The sequence below is a fragment of the Crinia signifera genome, chromosome 9 (genome assembly GCF_055691185.1).
Source record: "Crinia signifera chromosome 9, ASM5569118v1, whole genome shotgun sequence".
NCBI lineage: Eukaryota > Metazoa > Chordata > Amphibia > Anura > Myobatrachidae > Crinia > Crinia signifera.
The window spans coordinates 78,169,867-78,194,774 of record NC_139225.1 but is presented as its reverse complement, the minus strand read 5'-3'; the positions used below and the strand labels follow the sequence as shown (position 1 = coordinate 78,194,774).

The window sequence follows — 24,908 nt, the reverse complement described above, 5'->3', positions numbered from 1 at the left end:
GTCCTAAGTGGGAACAAGCCATGCCTTCTTTATTTAGAGAAGATGGCCATACTATTCTACATACCTAGAGCACTACTATCCAATGAACTGGATAAGTGCTGTCCCACTTGAGCACTGGACAAACTTGCAAACACACGCAGGTACATTTCAACCAGAGTTTTGTTGAATGTAAACTACATAAAAAATATTGGCAAACAGATGGGCAAATGCTTAGTACCCATTAATACGGCTTTCACACTGCCAAAACGTTTTAAAAACCCGGTATTTCATATTGCAGTAGATTACCGTTTTAAATACCGTTCAAGTACCATTCACATCAGTCAACCCGTTTAATCTCCTGAACACGTTTCAAGGCAGAACGCAGGGGCCAGTCTATCACTGTAGTCTGTTGTTTTTACCAAATACAGTTTCAGAGACATTCTCACTGCATAAAAAAACGGTTCTGAAACGTGTAGGATGGAATACCGGTAAATGAACTCTGGCGCTTTCCCACTGCAGCGTTAAACGTTTTGAAATGGAAAAAAAAACGGCAATGTACCATTTAAAAAGTGCGGTGTGAAAGGGGTATTTGTCTGCACTTGAAGTGTTTTAAACATATGTAGTGCTTTTTTGGGTTAACAGCCATATGCTTATAGTGTTTTGTACAGCTCTATGTCAAAAGGTAATAGCATACAGTTACATGAAGCCAGTCATTCATTTAAAGAAGAAATAACCATGCCCTGATTAATGTGAAAGAGTGATAATACCTTGGGTTGGAAAGATTATGAACAGCCCTATTATTGTGGAATATTACAGAAGGTATCCTATAAAATATAGCATCCAACTCAAATTCTTGCAGAGGCCAATTCCAAAAATGGAACACTGTCTGACACATAGGAAACATAAGTTTGACAGTATCTAAAGGCTCAGATAATGGGAACTTCAGGTGTCATAAAGGAACATATTGTGGCTGTACATGTAGAACTTTAAAAATGTCTGAACCCCTGGAGCAGGCCAAGGAAATCTAGAACTTCCAAACCTTATGGTAGTCCTTTGTGAATGCTGGCATGTTGGATCTAAGGATTCAATCTTCCAAAAGACCTTTTCTTCAGAAAATCATGACTTCAACAGGACGGTCTGTGATCAGATCATGTGAAATATATTCTTTGATTATGCATTTTGAATATTTTGTGCAAAGTAAATGTTGATTGTTTGGTACATGATATGCTTTCATTTTGATGCAACGCTTGTGTTGAAACTGGTAAGTAACGTTACATGAAAAGACCATTTTCCTGGAATGACCCATGAGGCTATTTATTGGTCTCAGAAGAACAGGAGATGAGTTCTGACCAGAGTCAAAGCTGGGCAAGACCGAACTTCCCAATGCCATGTGCTCTCAGAAGGATTCGATTTTCGGTCTAGCAAGGAAATGTAAGAAGCAAAATGATATGTTCTTAGATCTGGAAGCATCGACTTGAAGAAAAGAGCTCTTTCCTCCAAGCAGCTTGACTCATGGTCTAGTCAAGTTCTAGTCCAAATATCGCTTTTCAGGGTGGGATTATCACGCATCACATTTCGAAAGCTATGCATCCTGACACAGATAGCATGCATACTGAGGTTTATTTAAACTGTACTGTATGCATATTTAAGTAAAGGATGATTCTCCTGATCAGAGCTGCCCCTTGGGTGTGAAGACTTCTGGGTTTATGACAGTGCATGTACGAGTCGTGGGGGGGGCATTGGGAGGAATTTGATCTCTCTGGTATCATTGCGGAGAAACGCAATGCCATCTATAGATAATGTTGCCTATTGAGCATCAACTCCAGAACGTTTTCCTCTCTGGGGCTTACTGCACATGGGGCATGCGTCCAAACCTCTGAGAACAAAATTTCTGACATTTTCACTCCATTTTTGGCATTTGGCATCTTATTCTGAATATGAATAGCAGCCAAAGCTGCCACACCCAAGTAGGAACTGCTCCATTTGTCTGACATGGTAACAGGAATGCAATAGTTCAAAATAAATCCGCATGGTACAGATAAATAGAGGAAAATATATTTTTCATCTACCAGAAACCAATCCTGTGGATGATGAAAACAGGCAGATAATTCCAGTACAAGAGCAAAACATTTCGAAGACGTTTGCACCAGTTACTGTATTGCAATGAGTATAATGATAAATCATTTCTAGGGGGATATAAATGAAGAATGGAGTTTCACAAATTGTAAAATTAAACTCTAAATGGGCCTAGCTCCTACACCAGCCTCAATACCACCATATTCGCAATGTCCACCAATGAGAAGTGAGAGAAAAGGAGTATAGTAGGTATATACAAATACATACAAATATATTCATGGACAACACAATCAGCTTTTTTACAGCAGGAGGATAAGGAGGTAGTAAGACAAGAAAACAGCATTTACTATCACCAACAAACATAAAGGAATTCACTGTTAAGAAGCTGGTAAGGGGGCTTTCCCAATAACACTACATTTGTAGATGCTTAAGAAGGTATTTTTTTTCTTCAGGGGAAACACAAGCAGAATTTACAGCCTCACTAACTAACTATATTATTGCAGAATTGTAGATTTGCCATAAGTGGTCCATCTACACCAAAACTAGGAAACTAAGTTTGGGCTCCAGAAAAATGTCTGACGCCCAAAGTAACCCGATTGGTAAAAAAGTGAATTCACCTGTAACTAATCTTCAGGGGAAGCTGTATTTAGGATTCTGATTTCCTATAATAGGGTGAAAAAAAACACAGTTTGCTTAATGCTTCTTACTCCGTGCAATTCTCAGCTTCCATCTCATGACAAAGGTAGGAGATTGGTCATACAGTATGGATACAGCCAAATATCCGGTTGTTATATGGAGGGAGAACAGGCCTGGTTATGTAGCAGTCTGCACTGTATCATACGATCAATATATTGATGTGAGCGGCATAGAACAGCTACATGTTCTGCATACTGGATGTAGTAATTAGTATCTGTGTATACTAAATGTTCCTCTCAGTCCCTACTTGATCCAGTGGGAGAGGTTGAGGACACAGGATAGCCTTGCATCACTTAATATGTATTTGCACTTGGTTAAACAATGTTTAACAGACACTACTAAAATTCATATAAACCTATCATCTACCTAAATCTTCTAGAGCTGGGAGGGCCCGTCCATTCAGTTACATTGAACCACACAAATACTCATACACACATCATTTTCTAATGTATATGATTTAACTCACAAGTACACAGTAATCAATATACAAAAGTGACCAAAAACAGACACTTTTCAGGTGTTTTTTAAGGAAGAGAGCGATCAGCAAAGTGTCAGAGCACCACGAGAAGTAGAATGATATGACAGTGTAATGTATGTGTGTACCTGTTGCGTAGGTGCGGCTCCAGGTCACAGCGCTGCATGATCTCTTTGCATTCCCCCAGGATGGGACAGATAATGCTCAGCTTGTCCAGCAAGTTTCTCACCAGAAGACTGGATTTGTGACAGTCCTGAAAGCATAACTTTTTGCGGTCCATAGGACAAAAGTCTTTCTCGTGTAGAAAATTCTTTAGGCACCTGTAACAGTAAGTGTGACCACAAGGAGTGTCCATTGGTTGCAGCAGTGGCTGTAGACATATGTGGCAGACCAGCTCATCATCTACCTCATCCTGGAAGTTGTAGATATGGTTTTCAGTTACCAGGTGAGACTGTCCACAGTCATGACAGAGCTCAAGTGCTGTGGGGACTCCATCTGGAGATACCGGATCAGCCATTGCCTGGTTATATTCTCTGCAGATTAGGAACTGCCAGGATTACAACGTAGGTGTCCACAGCATGACTTGCTAAAGAGAAAAAGAGAAGGAAAGGTTATTGTAATTCCAGCAACTGTATATTCCCCATCCTCCTAGGACAGGAGCATGCATTATAGTGATCAATGCTAAACAGAGCTGTCACCGTCCGAGATTCACATAACCATGACTGGTAGGAATATGTTAATAGAAGTGTTACTGCATTTGGCATCCAAAAAGGGAGTAAGGTGTGGCATGTGTAAACTAAGCAATGGTTATCACATCACAAAAGCACTGTACTTTGTAAGTACAGTATGTGCTACCGATACTACGCAATTTGTTACTAGAAATACAATGTAAAACTGGACGCGGCTATACAAAGGAGGATATAATTAGACAATAGCTATTTGCAATGTTAAAAGAGTCTAATCTAGTACTACTGTGGATTGTTGTTGAGAGATAAATAAGAAAGGAAGAGGTTAATGCTGAATGCTACACACCACCGGCGATGCAGCCAGATACAGGATGCCTCTCTGCTTTACAGGAAGTAAAACATTAGGCTAAGTGCTGAAATAAAGAACTACTGGTTCAATCCATACTGAATGCAGCATGTTACTGCACTCTTCCCTGCTCCTCCGTGTCACTTGCTGCATTGCTATGACCACGTATGAAGCAGCACACCATTGGTCTCTGACGTCTGCAACACCACAATGAGGGAGGTTACAGATAATAAATCACAGATAAAGCTATAGAATATGCTAAATACCTGCATGTTCCAGTGCAGTAGCAGTGGGCTGTGCTTCTAATGTAACATGTCCAGGTCATGTTGTGACACATGTATACATGCTAGAAGGTTACAGGACAGATTACAGACTGAGCAGACACTGGACAGAGGATAAACAGACAGGTCAGCAATGCATTATATTCAGTTTGCCTACAGCCAAGCACTCCATTGTTATAGTCATGTTTACAGCACAAGAACAAACAGGAAAACCGAGCAGTGGGTGTGTCGCAAAGCAAAACCCTTTCACTTGCAGCTAATCTGAATTACATAACAGTTCCATGATGCAAGGAAGTATGTCATACATATATAATTGCTGCTCTGCTAATTCAGTAGCAAAACAATTATTGAAATCCTTATAAATTAATTCTACACATCAATAGTGTAAAACCCCACTGGCACTAGGTATGGCATACCTGCAGTCACTGGCTATGGTTCATCACACTTACTTTCCTCCGGCTGGTCATGGGTAAGGCACAGGTACCAGGGGGTCCCCTGAATAATCAGGAGTTTAATTACGGTTGCATTGTGGGAGTGGACTACAGGTGTCCGTGCAGCGCAGAAAGAATTGGGCGCCAGGCCATCTCATCAAACAGCAATAAACAGTTTATTTAACATATAGCAGGGATGAAGCAGGGAAAACTTCTGAACACTCTCCTCCAGCACACAGCATAACGGTTACATCAAGGCACATCCTCCAGCACATCACTTAATTGCAGCGGCATAAATATGGCAAACAACAGTTCATACCAGGGCATCCTGGGACCAGTAGTGCTACACATCACAGGTTACTGTCTCTCTCATACATAACAAGGACTCTTGTCAATGGGGGGCTACTCAGCATGCCGCGTGGCTTCGACCACTCACCCAGATACGTCCTCTCCTGAGACTCACACCTGGCACTCTTCCAGGGCACCTCTACAGGTGGGCATCACCCTCTCACTGGACTCTGTGTACTGCTGCTCTCACACTGCGATCTCTCTCTCTCTCTGGTTCCTTGCTGGGACTGGCAGCACTCCCCACATGTGCTGTGAGGGACTGCATTCGCCTCATGTTGCTCTGCAGAAAAGCACCCACAGGTGCTGCTGCTGCTCTCTCCATAGAAGGGGTGCAACTCATGACTGCTGTTTCCAAAGCTGGGGACCATGGAAATGACAGTTAGCCATTCCATGGCCCCAGCAACCATCCATGCACCTTCACTGTTCACTCCAAACTTGTGCTGAATCTGCTACTTTCTAACTACACTTCCTGTCTTCCCCCTCTGCAGGAGGCTTGCATGTGATCACTGCCTGATCCCCAAACTTCTCCCAATCAGTGCACAGGAAATAGACCTAGCTATGCATGATAAAACTAAATGGTATTAACCCTTGCAGTACCAGGGTATTACAATAGCACATTTCATTTTGTGCGGACATGTAAAGTCCGTGCTAACTCACGCCATGTCGCCCGGCCTGCCCACACCCTTTCACTGCTGTCATGGTGGGACACAGAGGTGCATCCACCACTGAGAGCCTGGATAGGACTGTGTGCAGGCAGGCTGTGTATTTTATCGTTTACCCTTTTCACACCAGAAAATGCAGGGACTTACCCAGGAAAACCGTCACTTCAACAAGCAAGGACATTCCCAGGTTGGCCCCTTTCACAACACTCTTGTTCCTGCATTTTCTGGTGTGAGGGGGCAGCGGCATCCAGACTGCAGGGATCTGGGCAGCAGCGGCTAGGCGCTTGTAGCGCTATTTGCAGGGCATCGGGCCAGGAAGCGCTGCTGAATTTAAAAACATTTTAAAAAGACTGGCCAGATGCTGATTGGCTGAGAGCATCCAGCCAGTCTTTTCAATATGTTTTCAAATCCAGCAGCACTTTCCGCCCTGCTGCCTGGCAAATGGCACTACAAGCAATTAGTCACTGCTGCCCAGATCCCCGCAGTCTGGATCCCGCCACCATTGACCGTACCCCGCTACCCGATGACCACCACCCGGACCCCACTGCCCATGTAAGTTCCTTTCACACCAGTCAGTAACCCGGGCTGGTTGCAGGAGATACCGTGCTAGCCAGCAGGGTTGAAATCCCAGGAAAATTTTCCTGGGAATTTGGCCTGGGAACCTTGCACACCAGCGCTAGTCACGGGTTGTTCCCGGGGCCAACACGGGAGTTTTGGCTGGTATGAAAAGGGTATTTGAAGGGCTGTGCTGTCTCTATGAATGGCTGTGCTTTATGGGGGGCTGTGTTGTCTAAGGGGGCTAAACTGATGTTATGGGGGAGCTGTGATGTCTGATTGCCTCCCCTCCTATATTCTGTAGGAGACTCCCTGAAATAGCAGTAATCTCCCTCTCTACCTAATTAGTCTAGCAATCTCCCTCGTTTCACCTAGACCAAATTATGTAACGGTTACATTTTTGGGGGGAAAAAGGAATGAGAGACTGATGATTCAATGTAAATGTATCTATGTAATTTCCCAGCATTATTGATCAAACACAATGATCCCTATGGCTACATGCATGTCTTGTAGCTATTTATATGGAACCAAGTGTAAAACACAATAGATGAACAATCCTTGTCACATTCTTTACCAAGTATAGTAGCTCAGTAACTGTTTTGGGGCTCATCTACATTTGGATGTCATATTAAAAGATTCCACTCAGATGTAGCAGTACACGCCCAAGCTTCTAGGTGCCATGTTCACAATCTCTCCATATATGGAACTAGACACGCCCTTTGGGTGGAGCATGACATGCCCCCTCAATAAGGCACTCTACAAAATTCTACTACCAAGTATAATCTATCTGAAACTAGTTTTCAAAAGTAGGCAAGTATGCTATGGGGCTCTGCTAAATACCGCAGGATACAGATAGAGCCACGGGCATCTCTAGCGCCGGCGCACCAAGATGACCCATCTCAGCACACCGATCGCCAGAACAAGGATGTGCGAGCATCCTTGTCTATTGCTGCGAATGGGGCGCGCAGGCATCACATGTACACATACCTCATTTGCGCTGCGTCTCGCTGAGAGCGGCATGAATGAGCGTGGCTCCAACTGAAGATTAGTGGCCCTCTGGCGTTTTTTTTTTTGTTTTTTTATGTGGCCCACACTGTCTTAAAGGTTGAAGACCCCTGATGTTCTGTGATTTTATCTACTGTTTATCAACGATTTTTCCATAGAAATTATGCATTTTCTCCTGTTCCTTGAATAAAACATGACCTTTAAAAAAAAAAAAAATACACAAACTGAATGCTGTTCGACTAAAGGTACACACAGGGTAATTCGTCGGGCGCCTATTTCGGTTCGCCATGACAGCTGCCAGGACCTAGAGGGGTACGGGCATTGACTAGCAGGGAGGGAGGGTCAGCAGGGGGGGGGGCAAGCTGCATTGAGCAGCATAGGCCTCGTTCCGAGATAGTAGAAAAAGGATTGCGCTGCACAGTCTATTACTACTTTCTATTCCGATGCCACGGGGCCACGCATCAGCATCAAGTGCGGCAAAACACTGTGCAATTTGCACTAACTTGTTATAGATTTTGACAGCCCAAATTGCCCCGTGTGTACACAGCTTAACATTGATTTAGGTTTCTTTCCATTTCAAATGGCTTGGTTTACATGTCCACTATGACTCAAATGGAACCTTGCAGAGCAGACAAAAATTATTATGAAAATCAATAATGTTCTAGAGATGTGTTTTGTAACCAATGTAAAAGTAACAGTATCTAACTGAATCACACAGCTTTAAAAATTACCTTTCTAATGTAAAACGTGTTTGTGGTATACTGGTCTACCCTCCAGGAATGGCCGGGAGGGTCCCGCAAATCGGGTCCCCCTCCCGGCCCCCCAGTAAGGAGGACAATTCCCCAGCATCACTGCCGAATCCCCCGCTCCCCATTCGCTGTATAAAATCATGAATTTTGCAGGTCTGTGGGGAGGGGCTAAAATGACGCCAATTGCGTAATTTTGCATGATTTTATGCGAATTGCATCATTTTAGCCCCTCCTCCAATCCGTGGACCCGTGAATTAACTATTATGTAGACTGCTGTTGTAGAGGCTTATTTACATGCACCAAAATAGCCATCAACTCAAGTACTCTGCATGCTTGGCACCATCGCATCACTGTGTTACAGCGCAACAGTTGGAGACAGTCTTTCATAGTTTTGGTAACTCTCCAGGAAAGTGCAGGAGTGGTCTCAAATTTAGGAGTCTCTCAAAGCTTCACTGACTGAGTTGGCCTAGCTCCCCGTGCCATTCACATCCCAACGGGGTTGACGCAACTTGCATTGAATTAGGTCATCCTAGTCCCTGCTACAAAATTCTGTAAATCGTGGCTTTAATCAGCAGGGAGCAGGGCTACAGTAATGTCTAACCCCACAATTGCTGTAAAATGTCCGGAATTATTTATCAATAATGCTGTCTAGACATAGACAAACTATATTGCTCATGAATTATGCATGGATTGAACATTAGTTCTAACACTGTCAAGCCACATATCCCACAGTAACTAGGAACATATAGTACTGTACTGTTCTCTCCTGGTGTACACTAGGTGCGTATAGGCCAGCTCTGCACCCTGTGCAAATATACCTTTTTTTGGCACATTGTATGCTTGCTAATGACACAAATGTATTCTCTGTAACAGTAAAGGGTTATGTTTTCACAATAGTTTTAGCTAACAACCATTCAAAATTAAACCATTAGAAGGTGAGGGAAACACCCATATTGGTTGATGGTAGGTTTTGATTGATGAAGGTGCCATTCTTCCCAACATTTGTAAAATAGGAAGAGACAGCTGCTCCCTAAAAAGAGGCATGGCCTCACTGAAAGGGGGCCTGACCTCACAGCAATTCCGAAATTGCATTCCACTTCACCGTTATTTATCATTGTGGGGGGCTAGGCCAGCACTCAATGAGCTGCTGGAATGCCCCCTGTCCCCTTTGTCTTTGCAAATAAACGTTGTGCACATGCGTATTCACAAATTATCTGGGGGACTCCCCACTGCCCCCACCAAAGGACACTGCTGCCCGTGGATCAGTCATACAAAAACGTAACTATCCTGCAGTCACGGATTATTAGGACAGCTGGGAGATATGAATGTGCATGCTGACAATTTACTTCAATCACAATAAACACCCGATAACACATATGGCCTCAAATTACAGAAATGGCACAGGATGCATTCAGTATGCCCGCGATTCGAATGCCAGCATTCAATATCCCAGTTCTGTAATCCCGACTGGTAGTCCGTCATAACTGGAAATGTCGATGCTGGAATCAAGGAAGCTGGCACCCAGGTGGTTAAGTATGACGGAGCGGGTTTAGATAATAAGGATGGGCTAAATTCAATTAAACGTAACCTGTTGTTCTGGACAGTCACTTTAGCGGACTTCTGCTTCACCATTAATTCAGCAGTGTGAGACGAGTTAAACTTATCAATCAGTAAAATGACCACTATCACACACACAAACACAGAAACCGCCCTGATAGACCAAAATGTTCGGGGTTTTTTGGTTGTGACCCATGGCCGTTGCCCAGACTCCCAACCATCGCGGCTATATGCTGCAATTTGTGGGTTGTGGTTAGGGGGTGGAGCCAATGTGGCAGGTTTTTTTTTCATATTTTTCTGGCAAGTACTCTCATCCCTTGCCTCCTTGGGGTTTCCTTTTATGCATGAAGGTGTGTGTGTGTGTGTGTGTGTGTGTGTGTGTGTGTGTGTGTGTGTGTATACTGCACAATATCCCTGCGACAAGGGCCCCTATTCTGGTTCACTCGAGTCGCAAAGGCAAATTCCTTCTCAGATGGACAAAACCATGTGATCTACTCTGGAGTCTAGAGTAGTATCAGCGCTTATAAAATAATTACATTTACCACCTGTGAAGGATCTGCACAATATAAAGTGAAAACAGACAAGAAGAGTACCTTCGGTGACGCCCCCGCCAACATACACACACACACACAAACCAATTCCCCATGTTTGGATTGGCCCACAGGCCTGTCAATAAAAGAACAGGGGTAATCATCAGTTGTGGAAACCATTGATGTCATCCATTGCATAGTTGGAAACTTACCATATTGTCATTGATGGTGACCACAACGATGGCCATCCCTAACTATGTGTCCATTTCATATGAATGAGCCCCGGTGGTTTGATTTCCCACTTAGACATTGCAACGGTGAAAGTGTGTAATCTGAACTGAGAACAAAAGTCATCATACAAATTACTGATCCTTTTTAAAATTCATGGTACGTTCTCACTAGCCTGCAGAAGAACAAACCAAAACCCATGCATACTAAACAATGGATTTTGTCAAGTAAACTATAAATGCAAGAAGAAACATTGCATAACACCGGCTATGGGAATTAAAGTCAGGAAAAAAGCAGACACTATTTTCCATTATGCTATTTGGTGAATCACCTGAAGATGTTATCTGCAACACAGCATTAAGCATATGATGGTTTGTATACAAAACAGAGTGATTACCATCACCGCCAGACTTGCATGACTAATAACCCCATGAACTCCCACTTGCTTGGAAGCTAATAGCTTCTCCACCATCCTAAAATAGTATAGAACTGTACCAAGTACAAAGGGTAAAAGCATGTTAGACTATAGTAAGTAGCACATGCATAGGTTCTGTAATGAGTACTATTGTTACAGAAATTATATATTTCACATGCTAAATGACGTACAAACATATTTACCTTGAGAATGCATGCAAAAAAAGCTTTCAAAACTGGAACGTAATCAAAACACAGATAAACATAATGATCAATGAAGAAATGGATAGCAATTGCAAAGACTGGTGTATGGGACTACATCTAACAGACAAAAATAGTGAACGGAAAAACTGCTAATTTTGCTGGTCACCCTTATAAACCAAACCATCATTCTCGCTTTATGCGACTATCTCTCTCTGTTAAAATATTAGATCCCTCCACTTCCTCAAAGTGGGTGGTCTGCGTACTTGATGATGTAATGTGTCATATTATAATCATTATATTTTGTCTTTTAATCACACATAACTGTACTGCTTCCGGTAGATAAATAGTCATTGTCTAGATAGACAGACAATAGCGCTACCCTCAAAAGGACAACATGCAATAGGTCGACAGGGTGAAATGGTAGACACATGACAGGGTCGACTTAAGTTTTTCATGATTTTTTTTTTTAACTGGCTTGTCCTTAATTCACCATCCATGTCAGCATAGAGGGAGAATATAAAAAGAAGCCCGAAGCATGGCGAGTGAAGCGAGGGAACGTGTTCCGTTTGTCCATGTCGACATTGTCACCAAAAAATTGGGAAAAATTCATGTCTACCATTACACGTGTCTGCCCTTTTGACAATGGCGACCTAATAATTCACACCAACTGTACATAACCAATATTATACCGTATTTCTAAAGCACCATCATAGTCACCCTCATATTCTGCAGAGTCTTACTTATTATTTACAAACAAAGAAGCACATGAAATAGACAGATGACCCTGATAAATAAGCCATTATGGGGGGTTGGGATCATTTGGTCTATTGCATTATGGTAGAAAGTCATTAGGTCGAATCCATTAGGTTGACATGCTAAAAGGTCGACATGATTCTAGGTCGACATGGGAAAAGGTCGACATGATTCTAGGTCGAAAGGTCATTAGTTCGACAGGTCATTAGTTCGACAAGGTCATTAGTTCGACATTGTCTATGTCGACATTCACAAGGTCGACATGGGGTTTTTCACTGTTTTTTTACCTGAATGTCAACACAGTCGACATGGACACAGTTTAAAGTGCACTGCATCCCCTCGCATCGCTCGCTGCGCTCGCAATGCGACTATTTTATTCTCCCACCACGCCCTAGAGGATGGTAGGGCATGAAATACCGCCTGTCGGCACATGTTGGCTCAAAAAACAGTGAAAAACTCCATGTCGACCTTGTGAATGTCGACATATACAATGTCGAACTAATGACCTTGTCGAACTAATGACCTGTCGAACTAATGACCTTTCGAACTAGAATCATGTCGACCTTTTCCCATGTCGACCTAGAGTCCTGTCGACCTTTTAGCATGTCGACCTAATGGATTCGACCTAATGACTTTCTACCATAATGCAGTAGACCAAATGACCGCATCCCATTATGGGGGGGGATGAATTAACATACATCGTTGCCCGGCCGCCGCGATGCCAGCGCATATGTATTAACATATGTGGCTGGCATTGTGGTGCAGTGACGGAGGCCCCCCGCGATACCTGTACTGTGGTGTGCTGGCCGCCTACTGCTCCCCTCACACCGGGACAGCTCAGCCTGGCTATCCCCAGCTCCCCCTCTCCCCCCTGCAGCCAGAAGGACATCCGGACGTCTTGCTAGGGGAGTAGGGGCTTACCTTCTGGGGTCCAGGAGGACCTGCAGCAGGAAGGTAAGCCGGGGGGAGGGGGGAGATGGGGGTCCATGAGGCGTCAGAGGCAACGAAAAGAAGCCCATAGGTTTCTATATGGTATCGCCACCCATCCTGCCCGGCGGTAACGGTGCGGCTGGGTTTTAGTACATATGAAAATGCGGTAAAACTGGGGTTTTACCGCATTTTCAGCTTAATACATCCCACCGTAGGTGTGGGGAACAATGAACATTAAAGTGGCAGAATAAAAAGTTATCTATTGTTTATGGGCATACATGGAGGGTGAGTCACTGGTTCAAGGCAGTTGGCTGCCACAGGTGCCAGATCTTTGGCAAATGCAGAACACGAGTAGGCCTACTGTGCTTGTTCCTGGGTCTGGGCAATTGGTCATTACAGGAAATCCTTGCGGTTAACTGTTTTTATGGGGGCTATCCAATTAGCCCCCGATAAGCTGTTGGGGTACGCAGCTTATCAGGAATTTTGTTTCACTTTCCTCAGGTGTTTAAGGGTGCAGTTTTAGTCCCAATCTGGCCTGCTGTCCCCATATTATTATACAATGCGCAAACTTTATCATGCCATGAAAATGTTGCCTTCGCTGAACTTCAGGTGGCATTGGTTCCCAGACCTTTACTCCTTCCTAGAGGAAGGAGAGACGGTTTTCACAAAGGGATCCTTTTGGATGAATCTTACCCGGATTAGCTCCTTTCACTGGATCCTTTTGGATACACCTGTCCCTGGTAATCTCCTTCCGCTGGGCATCAGGAACTTTTGACCTTATTGGGGTCCATCCGCACAGGGGAGCATGCAGTGAACTACATGCCCATTCACACCCGGCGTCTGCACATGCACAGACGCCCGGTGCGAACAGACATGCAGTTCACCGTCCCATTCACAACCACCAGTGCGGCAGATGGACACGCCCATGGGAACACCTAGCATTTCCTGGGTGTTCCGATGAAAATGCTGGGCATTCCCATGGAAATGAGCCAGGGGCAGGCAGCTCACCGGATGCTAGCTGCCTGCCCTGTCATTGTACAGCTGAGAGTGTCTTAGTTTTGCCTGCTCGTTCCACATCATTCGATGGTCGGTGACCATCGAATGCTGTGGTCCGCGCCATCAAGGCTGCAAATGGATGTTTATGCAAAACATCCATTCGCAGCCGTGCAGGCAAATTCGGCGAGCGAGGGGAAGCAGGCAGCTGGACGAGTGGCGGGTGGTCCATTGTGCGATTGCCTGAACCACAGTTTGTGCATGAGCTCTAGAACAACAGAGTTTCCCTGCTATAGAAGTAGTGGTGATAGGCAAGGCAGCAGAGAGCCTGGTTGGGCCATGATACTTTTTAGGGTGTGTGGCCTAATAGTGTGAGGTGAGGCCACACACCATAATATATGTGGCAGTAGGCATTGCAGGGACAGCCGGTCTACAGATCATGTCTGTTTTAGTATACCCCAAATGCAGTTTAAATCCCGGCGTTCAAAATCCCGACGCCGGAATACTGGACGCCGAAATCCCGACACTCTCGGAGGGAGAATAAATTAGTGTGCCGAGCATAGCGAGCCACCGGGCCCGCTGCGTGGCGAGCGCAGCGAGCCCGCAAGGGGGGGCGATCCACGTCCCCCCCCTTGTCGGGATTTCGGCGTTCGGGATTCCGGCGTCTGGATTTTGAACGCTGGGATCCCGACCGCTGGCTTTTCATGCCAAATCCCCCACAGCTACTCGAAGGCATTTTGATACTAAATTAGCACTGCAGGACATCATGCCCCTATAAATAAAATTCCTCTATATATCATATGTATAAGGAGAACAGTACAGAAAAGCTGGACTATGGTCCATAGGGCCTAACTAGGTTTTGGGCACCCCCCCGCCGTTAAAGGGAGGGCGCCCACCCAGCCGCACGCCCGCCCGCCCATGCAAACCCCCCATCCCCCGCAGTCTTACCTACGTTCAGTACGCGCTGGTCCCGGCTCCCTTTTTCTGCTATGAGGACCACCACAAAATGTCCGCCCCCATACAGCAGACAGTTTCAGAGAACTGTCTGCTAAATGGGGGCGGACATTTTGTGGTGGTCCTCATAGCAGAAGAAGGGAGCCGGGACCAGCGCGTACTGAACACAGGTAAAGACTGCGGGGGATTGCGGCGGGGTGTAACTATAGCACTGCAGACCCCGGCGCCTGCACATGCACAGCGCCCCCCCGCGCGGTCACGGGGGCTGCGGTGCTATAGTTACGCCACTGACTATGGACCCATTAAATATATTACCATGAATGCTGAAGAGTAAAGTGTAAATAAATAGTATATGTCATGTGGGTGGATAATAAATAGGGTGAGGGAGAAAGAATTGTTTAACTGACAATTTAATTGCCTCTCTGGTTATTAGACAATTGGAAAGTGCAATTACATTAATTTAACTTCCCTATTCATTCAGTGATCTACAGGCAATACACGTGTTATGTCCTGTACCTGAATGTTACCCTCAGATGAAGGCATATTCAAGAAATGGTCTATAATTGAACAGAAATATTATGTCTTTGAAGAGTGACATTGTACAGATTATCCAAGGCGTAATCTCTATAATGTAACATTCCAAACTGTATGAAAATGTATTATCACTAAATTAGTGAACAAGACAGAGCCAGCAATAATGTAAATAGCTTAAATGAGTATACTTTAAGCATATAACTACTGTAATTTTAGGCCATGACTTGTGATATCAGCTCTGACAGAACAATGCAGTAGTAAGCTATTCTATTAAACCAGGGCTGGGCAACACCGGCCCTCCAGATGTTAATGAACTACACATCCCAGGATGCTTTGCATTAGTTTTGCTATGTGGTCATGCTGAAACTGATGCAAGGCATGCTGGGATGTGTAGTTCATCAACATCTGGAGGGCTGGTGTTGCCCAGCCCTGTATTAAACTATACTAGAAAGGTAAGAAAAAGAAATGTATTTACCTAGAAGCCTAATCCCGGCAACAATACTGCAAAATGGAAGCGAGGTAATTCCTGGCTGTGTGGGGGTCAAAATGGCTGCAAGGTAGAGTGTTTTACCCTAAACCAACAATGAACCTTTCAAGACTTACAAGATTATTTTACTAATTATAAACCATTTATTTGAAAATAATTTTGCATCTAATAAACTGCAGCTGTCCAAGCATGGCTGCTTCCAAGTAGCGGAATTCTAAGCAAATGCACCTCAATAGTTTGGACACCACACAACAAAGCCTTTGGGGAAAGAAAATGCAGTTTTGTACTATGGACACATGGCAGCAGACTGTAGTCATCATCTGAACAAATTTTAACTAGTAATGCATAATATCTGATCCAATAAAATGTTGATTGTGATCAACGGCCACTTAGACCTATACAGGCAATAGTCAGACATGCCATGCAAGTCCTGTCCTATGTGGACCACCTAAAGCATGCACTAATAATACCACTTTCAGACAGAAAAATACCAGGCCTGCAGGATGGGAGGGTTATGGGGGCAGGGGGAAGGTAAACACTGCACAGTTAGGGCCATTGTGGGTATTGAACCCATGACCTCAGTGCTGTGAGGATATGAAGATTTTACCAATTGTAGTACATATTAGTTATTTACTGAACAAATATTATTAAAGATAATCATAAAAATACAGTTACTGTGTGAAGAGCAAGGGCTTGGCACCATCAGCCTGCACTAACATTTCAGTTACTCCCACTCCTCTGTGCAGGACAGTTCTAGCTCAGAAATATCCATACAGTAGGTCTCATTGCACGCTCGGCATGTTTGAAATCTCTCTACAGGTCTTCAATGATATTCAGTACAGGGGAAGGAAACACACTTGTCAACTGTCCCTGAACACCTGGGGTGAAATGTAATAGGCAGGGCCGGACTTGTGCCTAGGCCCGTGAGGCACCGGCCTCAGGGCGGCACCATTTAAGGGCGGCAGGCAGGCTGACATTCTGTTAAATAGCAGCATGGCACAGCGGGTGGGCAGCGGTGAGCGCCGCCGCCGCAGACATGAATTATTATATGTTGGCGGCAGCGCCGCTCGTCACCCGTCACTGCCCACCCATTCTGCCATACACATTACATCACCACTTAGTGGCTGGGTCCTACGGTCCCCCTGTGTATCCGGAAATGGCTCAGGCTCACTGCTGCCGGCGCCCGCCCATTGGCTACTCTACACACACACAGTCTATTGGCTTATTATTTACAAACAAAGAAGCACATGAAATAGACAGATGACCCTGATAAATAAGCCATTATGGGGGGTTGGGATCATTTGGTCTATTGCATTATGGTAGAAAGTCATTAGGTCGAATCCATTAGGTTGACATGCTAAAAGGTCGACATGATTCTAGGTCGACATGGGAAAAGGTCGACATGATTCTAGGTCGAAAGGTCATTAGTTCGACAGGTCATTAGTTCGACAAGGTCATTAGTTCGACATTGTCTATGTCGACATTCACAAGGTCGACATGGGGTTTTTCACTGTTTTTTTACCTGAATGTCAACACAGTCGACATGGACACAGTTTAAAGTGCACTGCATCCCCTCGCATCGCTCGCTGCGCTCGCAATGCGACTATTTTATTCTCCCACCACGCCCTAGAGGATGGTAGGGCATGAAATACCGCCTGTCGGCACATGTTGGCTCAAAAAACAGTGAAAAACTCCATGTCGACCTTGTGAATGTCGACATATACAATGTCGAACTAATGACCTTGTCGAACTAATGACCTGTCGAACTAATGACCTTTCGAACTAGAATCATGTCGACCTTTTCCCATGTCGACCTAGAGTCCTGTCGACCTTTTAGCATGTCGACCTAATGGATTCGACCTAATGACTTTCTACCATAATGCAGTAGACCAAATGACCGCATCCCATTATGGGGGGGGATGAATTAACATACATCGTTGCCCGGCCGCCGCGATGCCAGCGCATATGTATTAACATATGTGGCTGGCATTGTGGTGCAGTGACGGAGGCCCCCCGCGATACCTGTACTGTGGTGTGCTGGCCGCCTACTGCTCCCCTCACACCGGGACAGCTCAGCCTGGCTATCCCCAGCTCCCCCTCTCCCCCCTGCAGCCAGAAGGACATCCGGACGTCTTGCTAGGGGAGTAGGGGCTTACCTTCTGGGGTCCAGGAGGACCTGCAGCAGGAAGGTAAGCCGGGGGGAGGGGGGAGATGGGGGTCCATGAGGCGTCAGAGGCAACGAAAAGAAGCCCATAGGTTTCTATATGGTATCGCCACCCATCCTGCCCGGCGGTAACGGTGCGGCTGGGTTTTAGTACATATGAAAATGCGGTAAAACTGGGGTTTTACCGCATTTTCAGCTTAATACATCCCACCGTAGGTGTGGGGAACAATGAACATTAAAGTGGCAGAATAAAAAGTTATCTATTGTTTATGGGCATACATGGAGGGTGAGTCACTGGTTCAAGGCAGTTGGCTGCCACAGGTGCCAGATCTTTGGCAAATGCAGAACACGAGTAGGCCTACTGTGCTTGTTCCTGGGTCTGGGCAATTGGTCATTACAGGAAATCCTTGCGGTTAACTGTTTTTATGGGGGCTATCCAATTAGCCCCCGATAAGCTGTTGGGGTACGCAGCTTATCAGGAATTTTGTTTCACTTTCCTCAGGTGTTTAAGGGTGCAGTTTTAGTCCCAATCTGGCCTGCTGTCCCCATATTATTATACAATGCGCAAACTTTATCATGCCATGAAAATGTTGCCTTCGCTGAACTTCAGGTGGCATTGGTTCCCAGACCTTTACTCCTTCCTAGAGGAAGGAGAGACGGTTTTCACAAAGGGATCCTTTTGGATGAATCTTACCCGGATTAGCTCCTTTCACTGGATCCTTTTGGATACACCTGTCCCTGGTAATCTCCTTCCGCTGGGCATCAGGAACTTTTGACCTTATTGGGGTCCATCCGCACAGGGGAGCATGCAGTGAACTACATGCCCATTCACACCCGGCGTCTGCACATGCACAGACGCCCGGTGCGAACAGACATGCAGTTCACCGTCCCATTCACAACCACCAGTGCGGCAGATGGACACGCCCATGGGAACACCTAGCATTTCCTGGGTGTTCCGATGAAAATGCTGGGCATTCCCATGGAAATGAGCCAGGGGCAGGCAGCTCACCGGATGCTAGCTGCCTGCCCTGTCATTGTACAGCTGAGAGTGTCTTAGTTTTGCCTGCTCGTTCCACATCATTCGATGGTCGGTGACCATCGAATGCTGTGGTCCGCGCCATCAAGGCTGCAAATGGATGTTTATGCAAAACATCCATTCGCAGCCGTGCAGGCAAATTCGGCGAGCGAGGGGAAGCAGGCAGCTGGACGAGTGGCGGGTGGTCCATTGTGCGATTGCCTGAACCACAGTTTGTGCATGAGCTCTAGAACAACAGAGTTTCCCTGCTATAGAAGTAGTGGTGATAGGCAAGGCAGCAGAGAGCCTGGTTGGGCCATGATACTTTTTAGGGTGTGTGGCCTAATAGTGTGAGGTGAGGCCACACACCATAATATATGTGGCAGTAGGCATTGCAGGGACAGCCGGTCTACAGATCATGTCTGTTTTAGTATACCCCAAATGCAGTTTAAATCCCGGCGTTCAAAATCCCGACGCCGGAATACTGGACGCCGAAATCCCGACACTCTCGGAGGGAGAATAAATTAGTGTGCCGAGCATAGCGAGCCACCGGGCCCGCTGCGTGGCGAGCGCAGCGAGCCCGCAAGGGGGGGCGATCCACGTCCCCCCCCTTGTCGGGATTTCGGCGTTCGGGATTCCGGCGTCTGGATTTTGAACGCTGGGATCCCGACCGCTGGCTTTTCATGCCAAATCCCCCACAGCTACTCGAAGGCATTTTGATACTAAATTAGCACTGCAGGACATCATGCCCCTATAAATAAAATTCCTCTATATATCATATGTATAAGGAGAACAGTACAGAAAAGCTGGACTATGGTCCATAGGGCCTAACTAGGTTTTGGGCACCCCCCCGCCGTTAAAGGGAGGGCGCCCACCCAGCCGCACGCCCGCCCGCCCATGCAAACCCCCCATCCCCCGCAGTCTTACCTACGTTCAGTACGCGCTGGTCCCGGCTCCCTTTTTCTGCTATGAGGACCACCACAAAATGTCCGCCCCCATACAGCAGACAGTTTCAGAGAACTGTCTGCTAAATGGGGGCGGACATTTTGTGGTGGTCCTCATAGCAGAAGAAGGGAGCCGGGACCAGCGCGTACTGAACACAGGTAAAGACTGCGGGGGATTGCGGCGGGGTGTAACTATAGCACTGCAGACCCCGGCGCCTGCACATGCACAGCGCCCCCCCGCGCGGTCACGGGGGCTGCGGTGCTATAGTTACGCCACTGACTATGGACCCATTAAATATATTACCATGAATGCTGAAGAGTAAAGTGTAAATAAATAGTATATGTCATGTGGGTGGATAATAAATAGGGTGAGGGAGAAAGAATTGTTTAACTGACAATTTAATTGCCTCTCTGGTTATTAGACAATTGGAAAGTGCAATTACATTAATTTAACTTCCCTATTCATTCAGTGATCTACAGGCAATACACGTGTTATGTCCTGTACCTGAATGTTACCCTCAGATGAAGGCATATTCAAGAAATGGTCTATAATTGAACAGAAATATTATGTCTTTGAAGAGTGACATTGTACAGATTATCCAAGGCGTAATCTCTATAATGTAACATTCCAAACTGTATGAAAATGTATTATCACTAAATTAGTGAACAAGACAGAGCCAGCAATAATGTAAATAGCTTAAATGAGTATACTTTAAGCATATAACTACTGTAATTTTAGGCCATGACTTGTGATATCAGCTCTGACAGAACAATGCAGTAGTAAGCTATTCTATTAAACCAGGGCTGGGCAACACCGGCCCTCCAGATGTTAATGAACTACACATCCCAGGATGCTTTGCATTAGTTTTGCTATGTGGTCATGCTGAAACTGATGCAAGGCATGCTGGGATGTGTAGTTCATCAACATCTGGAGGGCTGGTGTTGCCCAGCCCTGTATTAAACTATACTAGAAAGGTAAGAAAAAGAAATGTATTTACCTAGAAGCCTAATCCCGGCAACAATACTGCAAAATGGAAGCGAGGTAATTCCTGGCTGTGTGGGGGTCAAAATGGCTGCAAGGTAGAGTGTTTTACCCTAAACCAACAATGAACCTTTCAAGACTTACAAGATTATTTTACTAATTATAAACCATTTATTTGAAAATAATTTTGCATCTAATAAACTGCAGCTGTCCAAGCATGGCTGCTTCCAAGTAGCGGAATTCTAAGCAAATGCACCTCAATAGTTTGGACACCACACAACAAAGCCTTTGGGGAAAGAAAATGCAGTTTTGTACTATGGACACATGGCAGCAGACTGTAGTCATCATCTGAACAAATTTTAACTAGTAATGCATAATATCTGATCCAATAAAATGTTGATTGTGATCAACGGCCACTTAGACCTATACAGGCAATAGTCAGACATGCCATGCAAGTCCTGTCCTATGTGGACCACCTAAAGCATGCACTAATAATACCACTTTCAGACAGAAAAATACCAGGCCTGCAGGATGGGAGGGTTATGGGGGCAGGGGGAAGGTAAACACTGCACAGTTAGGGCCATTGTGGGTATTGAACCCATGACCTCAGTGCTGTGAGGATATGAAGATTTTACCAATTGTAGTACATATTAGTTATTTACTGAACAAATATTATTAAAGATAATCATAAAAATACAGTTACTGTGTGAAGAGCAAGGGCTTGGCACCATCAGCCTGCACTAACATTTCAGTTACTCCCACTCCTCTGTGCAGGACAGTTCTAGCTCAGAAATATCCATACAGTAGGTCTCATTGCACGCTCGGCATGTTTGAAATCTCTCTACAGGTCTTCAATGATATTCAGTACAGGGGAAGGAAACACACTTGTCAACTGTCCCTGAACACCTGGGGTGAAATGTAATAGGCAGGGCCGGACTTGTGCCTAGGCCCGTGAGGCACCGGCCTCAGGGCGGCACCATTTAAGGGCGGCAGGCAGGCTGACATTCTGTTAAATAGCAGCATGGCACAGCGGGTGGGCAGCGGTGAGCGCCGCCGCCGCAGACATGAATTATTATATGTTGGCGGCAGCGCCGCTCGTCACCCGTCACTGCCCACCCATTCTGCCATACACATTACATCACCACTTAGTGGCTGGGTCCTACGGTCCCCCTGTGTATCCGGAAATGGCTCAGGCTCACTGCTGCCGGCGCCCGCCCATTGGCTACTCTACACACACACAGTCTATTGGCTGCATATCCAGCAGCTGAGCGGTGCGCAGATCCTCCCTGCACTCAGTCAGTCACAGTGGGGGTTATTCTAGTCCATTCTTTCTGACAAAATCCTTCTTAGATGGACAAAACCATGTGCACTGCGGGTGGGGCAGATGTAACTTGTGCAGAGAGAATTAGATTTGGGTGGGGTTTTTCTTCAAAGTGAGATCTATATTGAAGTGTAAAATCATGCAGTCAGTATATACCCTGCACAGAAACAAAATAACTCACCCAAATCTAATTCTCTCTGCACATGTTACATCTGCCCCCCCTGCAGTGCACATGGTTTTGTCCATCTAAGAAGGATTTTGTCAGAAAGAATGAACTAGAATAAACCCCAGTGTGAGAGAGACTGACAGAGACACTGCTAATCACTCTGTACTAATAAGTGCCTCCCTCCGGGTCATCTGTACAGTGAGCAGCCCAGAGTGCTTAAAAAATATTAAGGTGGGCTACAGTTAAATTTTAATGAAATATAAAAATAACAATGTATATACATATATGATTACATCTGAAACAGGGGGGACACAAAAATGTTGTGCCTAGGGGTGGCCTGACCCCTAAATTCACCCCTGGTAATAGGATGAGAGATTCAGAAAGTGAGAGATTTGGTAAGAAATCTCCAGGTGTTTTTTAAAGCGGCAATCATTTACTCTGCACAGCCAGTTTGATTTTGAAGTGTAAATGATTACACTTCAAAATCAAACTGGCTGTGCAGAGTAAATGATTGCCGGTTTAAAAAAAACTGGAGATTTCTTACCAAATCTCTCACTTTCTGAATCTCTCATCCTATTACATTTCACCCCTGATATCCTTCCTGAAAGGGGGCATATTTACTGAAGTGTGGGTTTATAGTGGAGATGTTGCCCATAGCAACCAATTAATCTCTTGCTATTATCTACAAGGTACTAAATGATAACTAGAATCTTATTGATTACTATGGGCAACATCTGCACCTTTACTAATATACCCCTAGCAGTCTCCTAGCTGGGCACACATATAGCACTAGCACGGCGCCCCCGATTTTGATCAAAGTGCATCTTATACAATCGCATCGCATCACATGCAATATAGCGGCATGCGATGCGATGGGATGGGATTTTTAATTGTACAAGCACCCTGATGGGTGCTTACAATGTTAAATGCGCCCACATTGTCAACGCCACCCCCACTATCAACGCCAACCAGAAGCGTGGCAAGCGCAGCGAGCCCGCGAGGGGTCAGCGGTACGCATCCTCCGACCTTTTCATACCCCCACTATCCACATCGGCGTGGAGTGGCCTTTAGATAGTGTGGCGAGCGTAGCGAGCCACCGAGCCCGAAGCATGGCGAGCGAGGGTTACTTTACATGTATTCCGCGTCCGCTCGCCACGGGCTTGTATTACGCGTCCGCACGCCACCCTTCGGGCTCGCTGCCCGCACCACACTATCTAAAATCAACTCCACGCCGATGTGGATAGTGGGGGTATAAAAAGGTCGGAGGACGCGTACCGCTGCGCTCGCCACGCTTCGGGTTGGCGTTGATAGTGGGGGTGGCGTTGACAATGGGGGTGCATTTAACAAGGAGAGGAGACAGATGCCGGTGCTCCCTGCTCCCGCCGTCGCCCTCCTCTGCTGAGTCTGCCGTGCATGCTGCTCCTTCCTCCCGGGATACTGTGATCGTGAGAAGGTGGAGAGATTGCAGATGGAAGATGGAGTGGAGCCCGGGTGGGGGACAGGGTTGGACACATACTCACATGAAGATACCGAACAGTGGCAGCCGACACCCTCTCACTGCTGCACACAAGGTTATGTGCACTCCCTGTAGGCCCCGCCTCTACAGTCCCGCGCTGTGCATCCTGCTTCTAATGCTCAGCCTGCTTCCGGCTGGAGGCTGCGGGCCACTTAAAGTGACATCACGGGCTGCAATTGGCCCCCCGGGCCGGACTTTGGACATGCCTGACCTATGCAATTCACCTGCAATTTGGGCTCTTTTCCTGCAATTGTAAGAAAATAGCCCAAATCACAGGCATTTCATGATTCCTGTCCATTGCCTGCGAGTTGCACCAGCTGCAGAAGCAATCTTTTGTATTGCTTCTTCAGCCGGGCAGGGATCGCATACAATATAGCTCATGCAATCCTGCTTCCCGGGAAGGTCAAGGGGGGAATCATGGGTGACTTCTCCAAAGGGGAGAAGTTGCTGCAGTGTATGGGGGCCTTAACGGACCTGCATCACCCCTTAGTCAATGAAAATTGCTTGTAACTAAACCAGTGGTTCCTAATCCTGGTCCCAAGTACTCTCAACAGTATATTTTCTCCAGGTCCCCACACAGAGAGGTAGTTGTATGAAGCAGTGATAAGGGAGGAGAAGTGATAAAGTGCCTGGTACTTTATCACTGCCCAATCGGCTCCTAACTGTCCCTTTTTAAATCCAGCCTCTAACTTAACAGTCAGAAGCTGATTGGTGAAATAATTACTTCCACCTGTGGATCTATTAAAATGAATAATGAATGCACCTGTGCACCTGCCAGGTGACCTGGAAAACATGCACTGTTGCGGGTATTTGAGGACCAGGGTTTGGAACCACTGAACTAAACAATACAACTTTACTGCATCATACATTTAAATATATCAAGACTAGACCGACGGATGGGCAAAAGTTTATGCTTATGCAATTGTT

General features: G+C 45.7%; 1 protein-coding gene across 7 annotated transcripts in view; it reads right to left on the bottom strand.

Moving 5' to 3' along the window:
* The window catches only part of LOC146035690 (ligand of Numb protein X 2-like), a 76,471-nt gene that overhangs the window by 31,751 nt on the left and 19,812 nt on the right, over window positions 1-24,908 (bottom strand). For 4 of the 7 annotated variants that reach the window (XM_083159272.1, XM_083159277.1, XM_083159275.1 and 1 more), the window contains exon 2: window positions 3,355-3,812. In XM_083159272.1, coding sequence (XP_083015398.1) covers window positions 3,355-3,743 — 389 coding nt within the window. In that variant the 5' untranslated portion in view covers window positions 3,744-3,812. Of the gene's footprint in view, window positions 1-3,354; window positions 3,813-4,258; window positions 4,404-4,524; window positions 4,547-5,406; window positions 5,765-24,908 lie in introns of those variants that run through there. The other 3 variants (XM_083159273.1, XM_083159278.1, XM_083159274.1) reach the window with 3 other exon arrangements.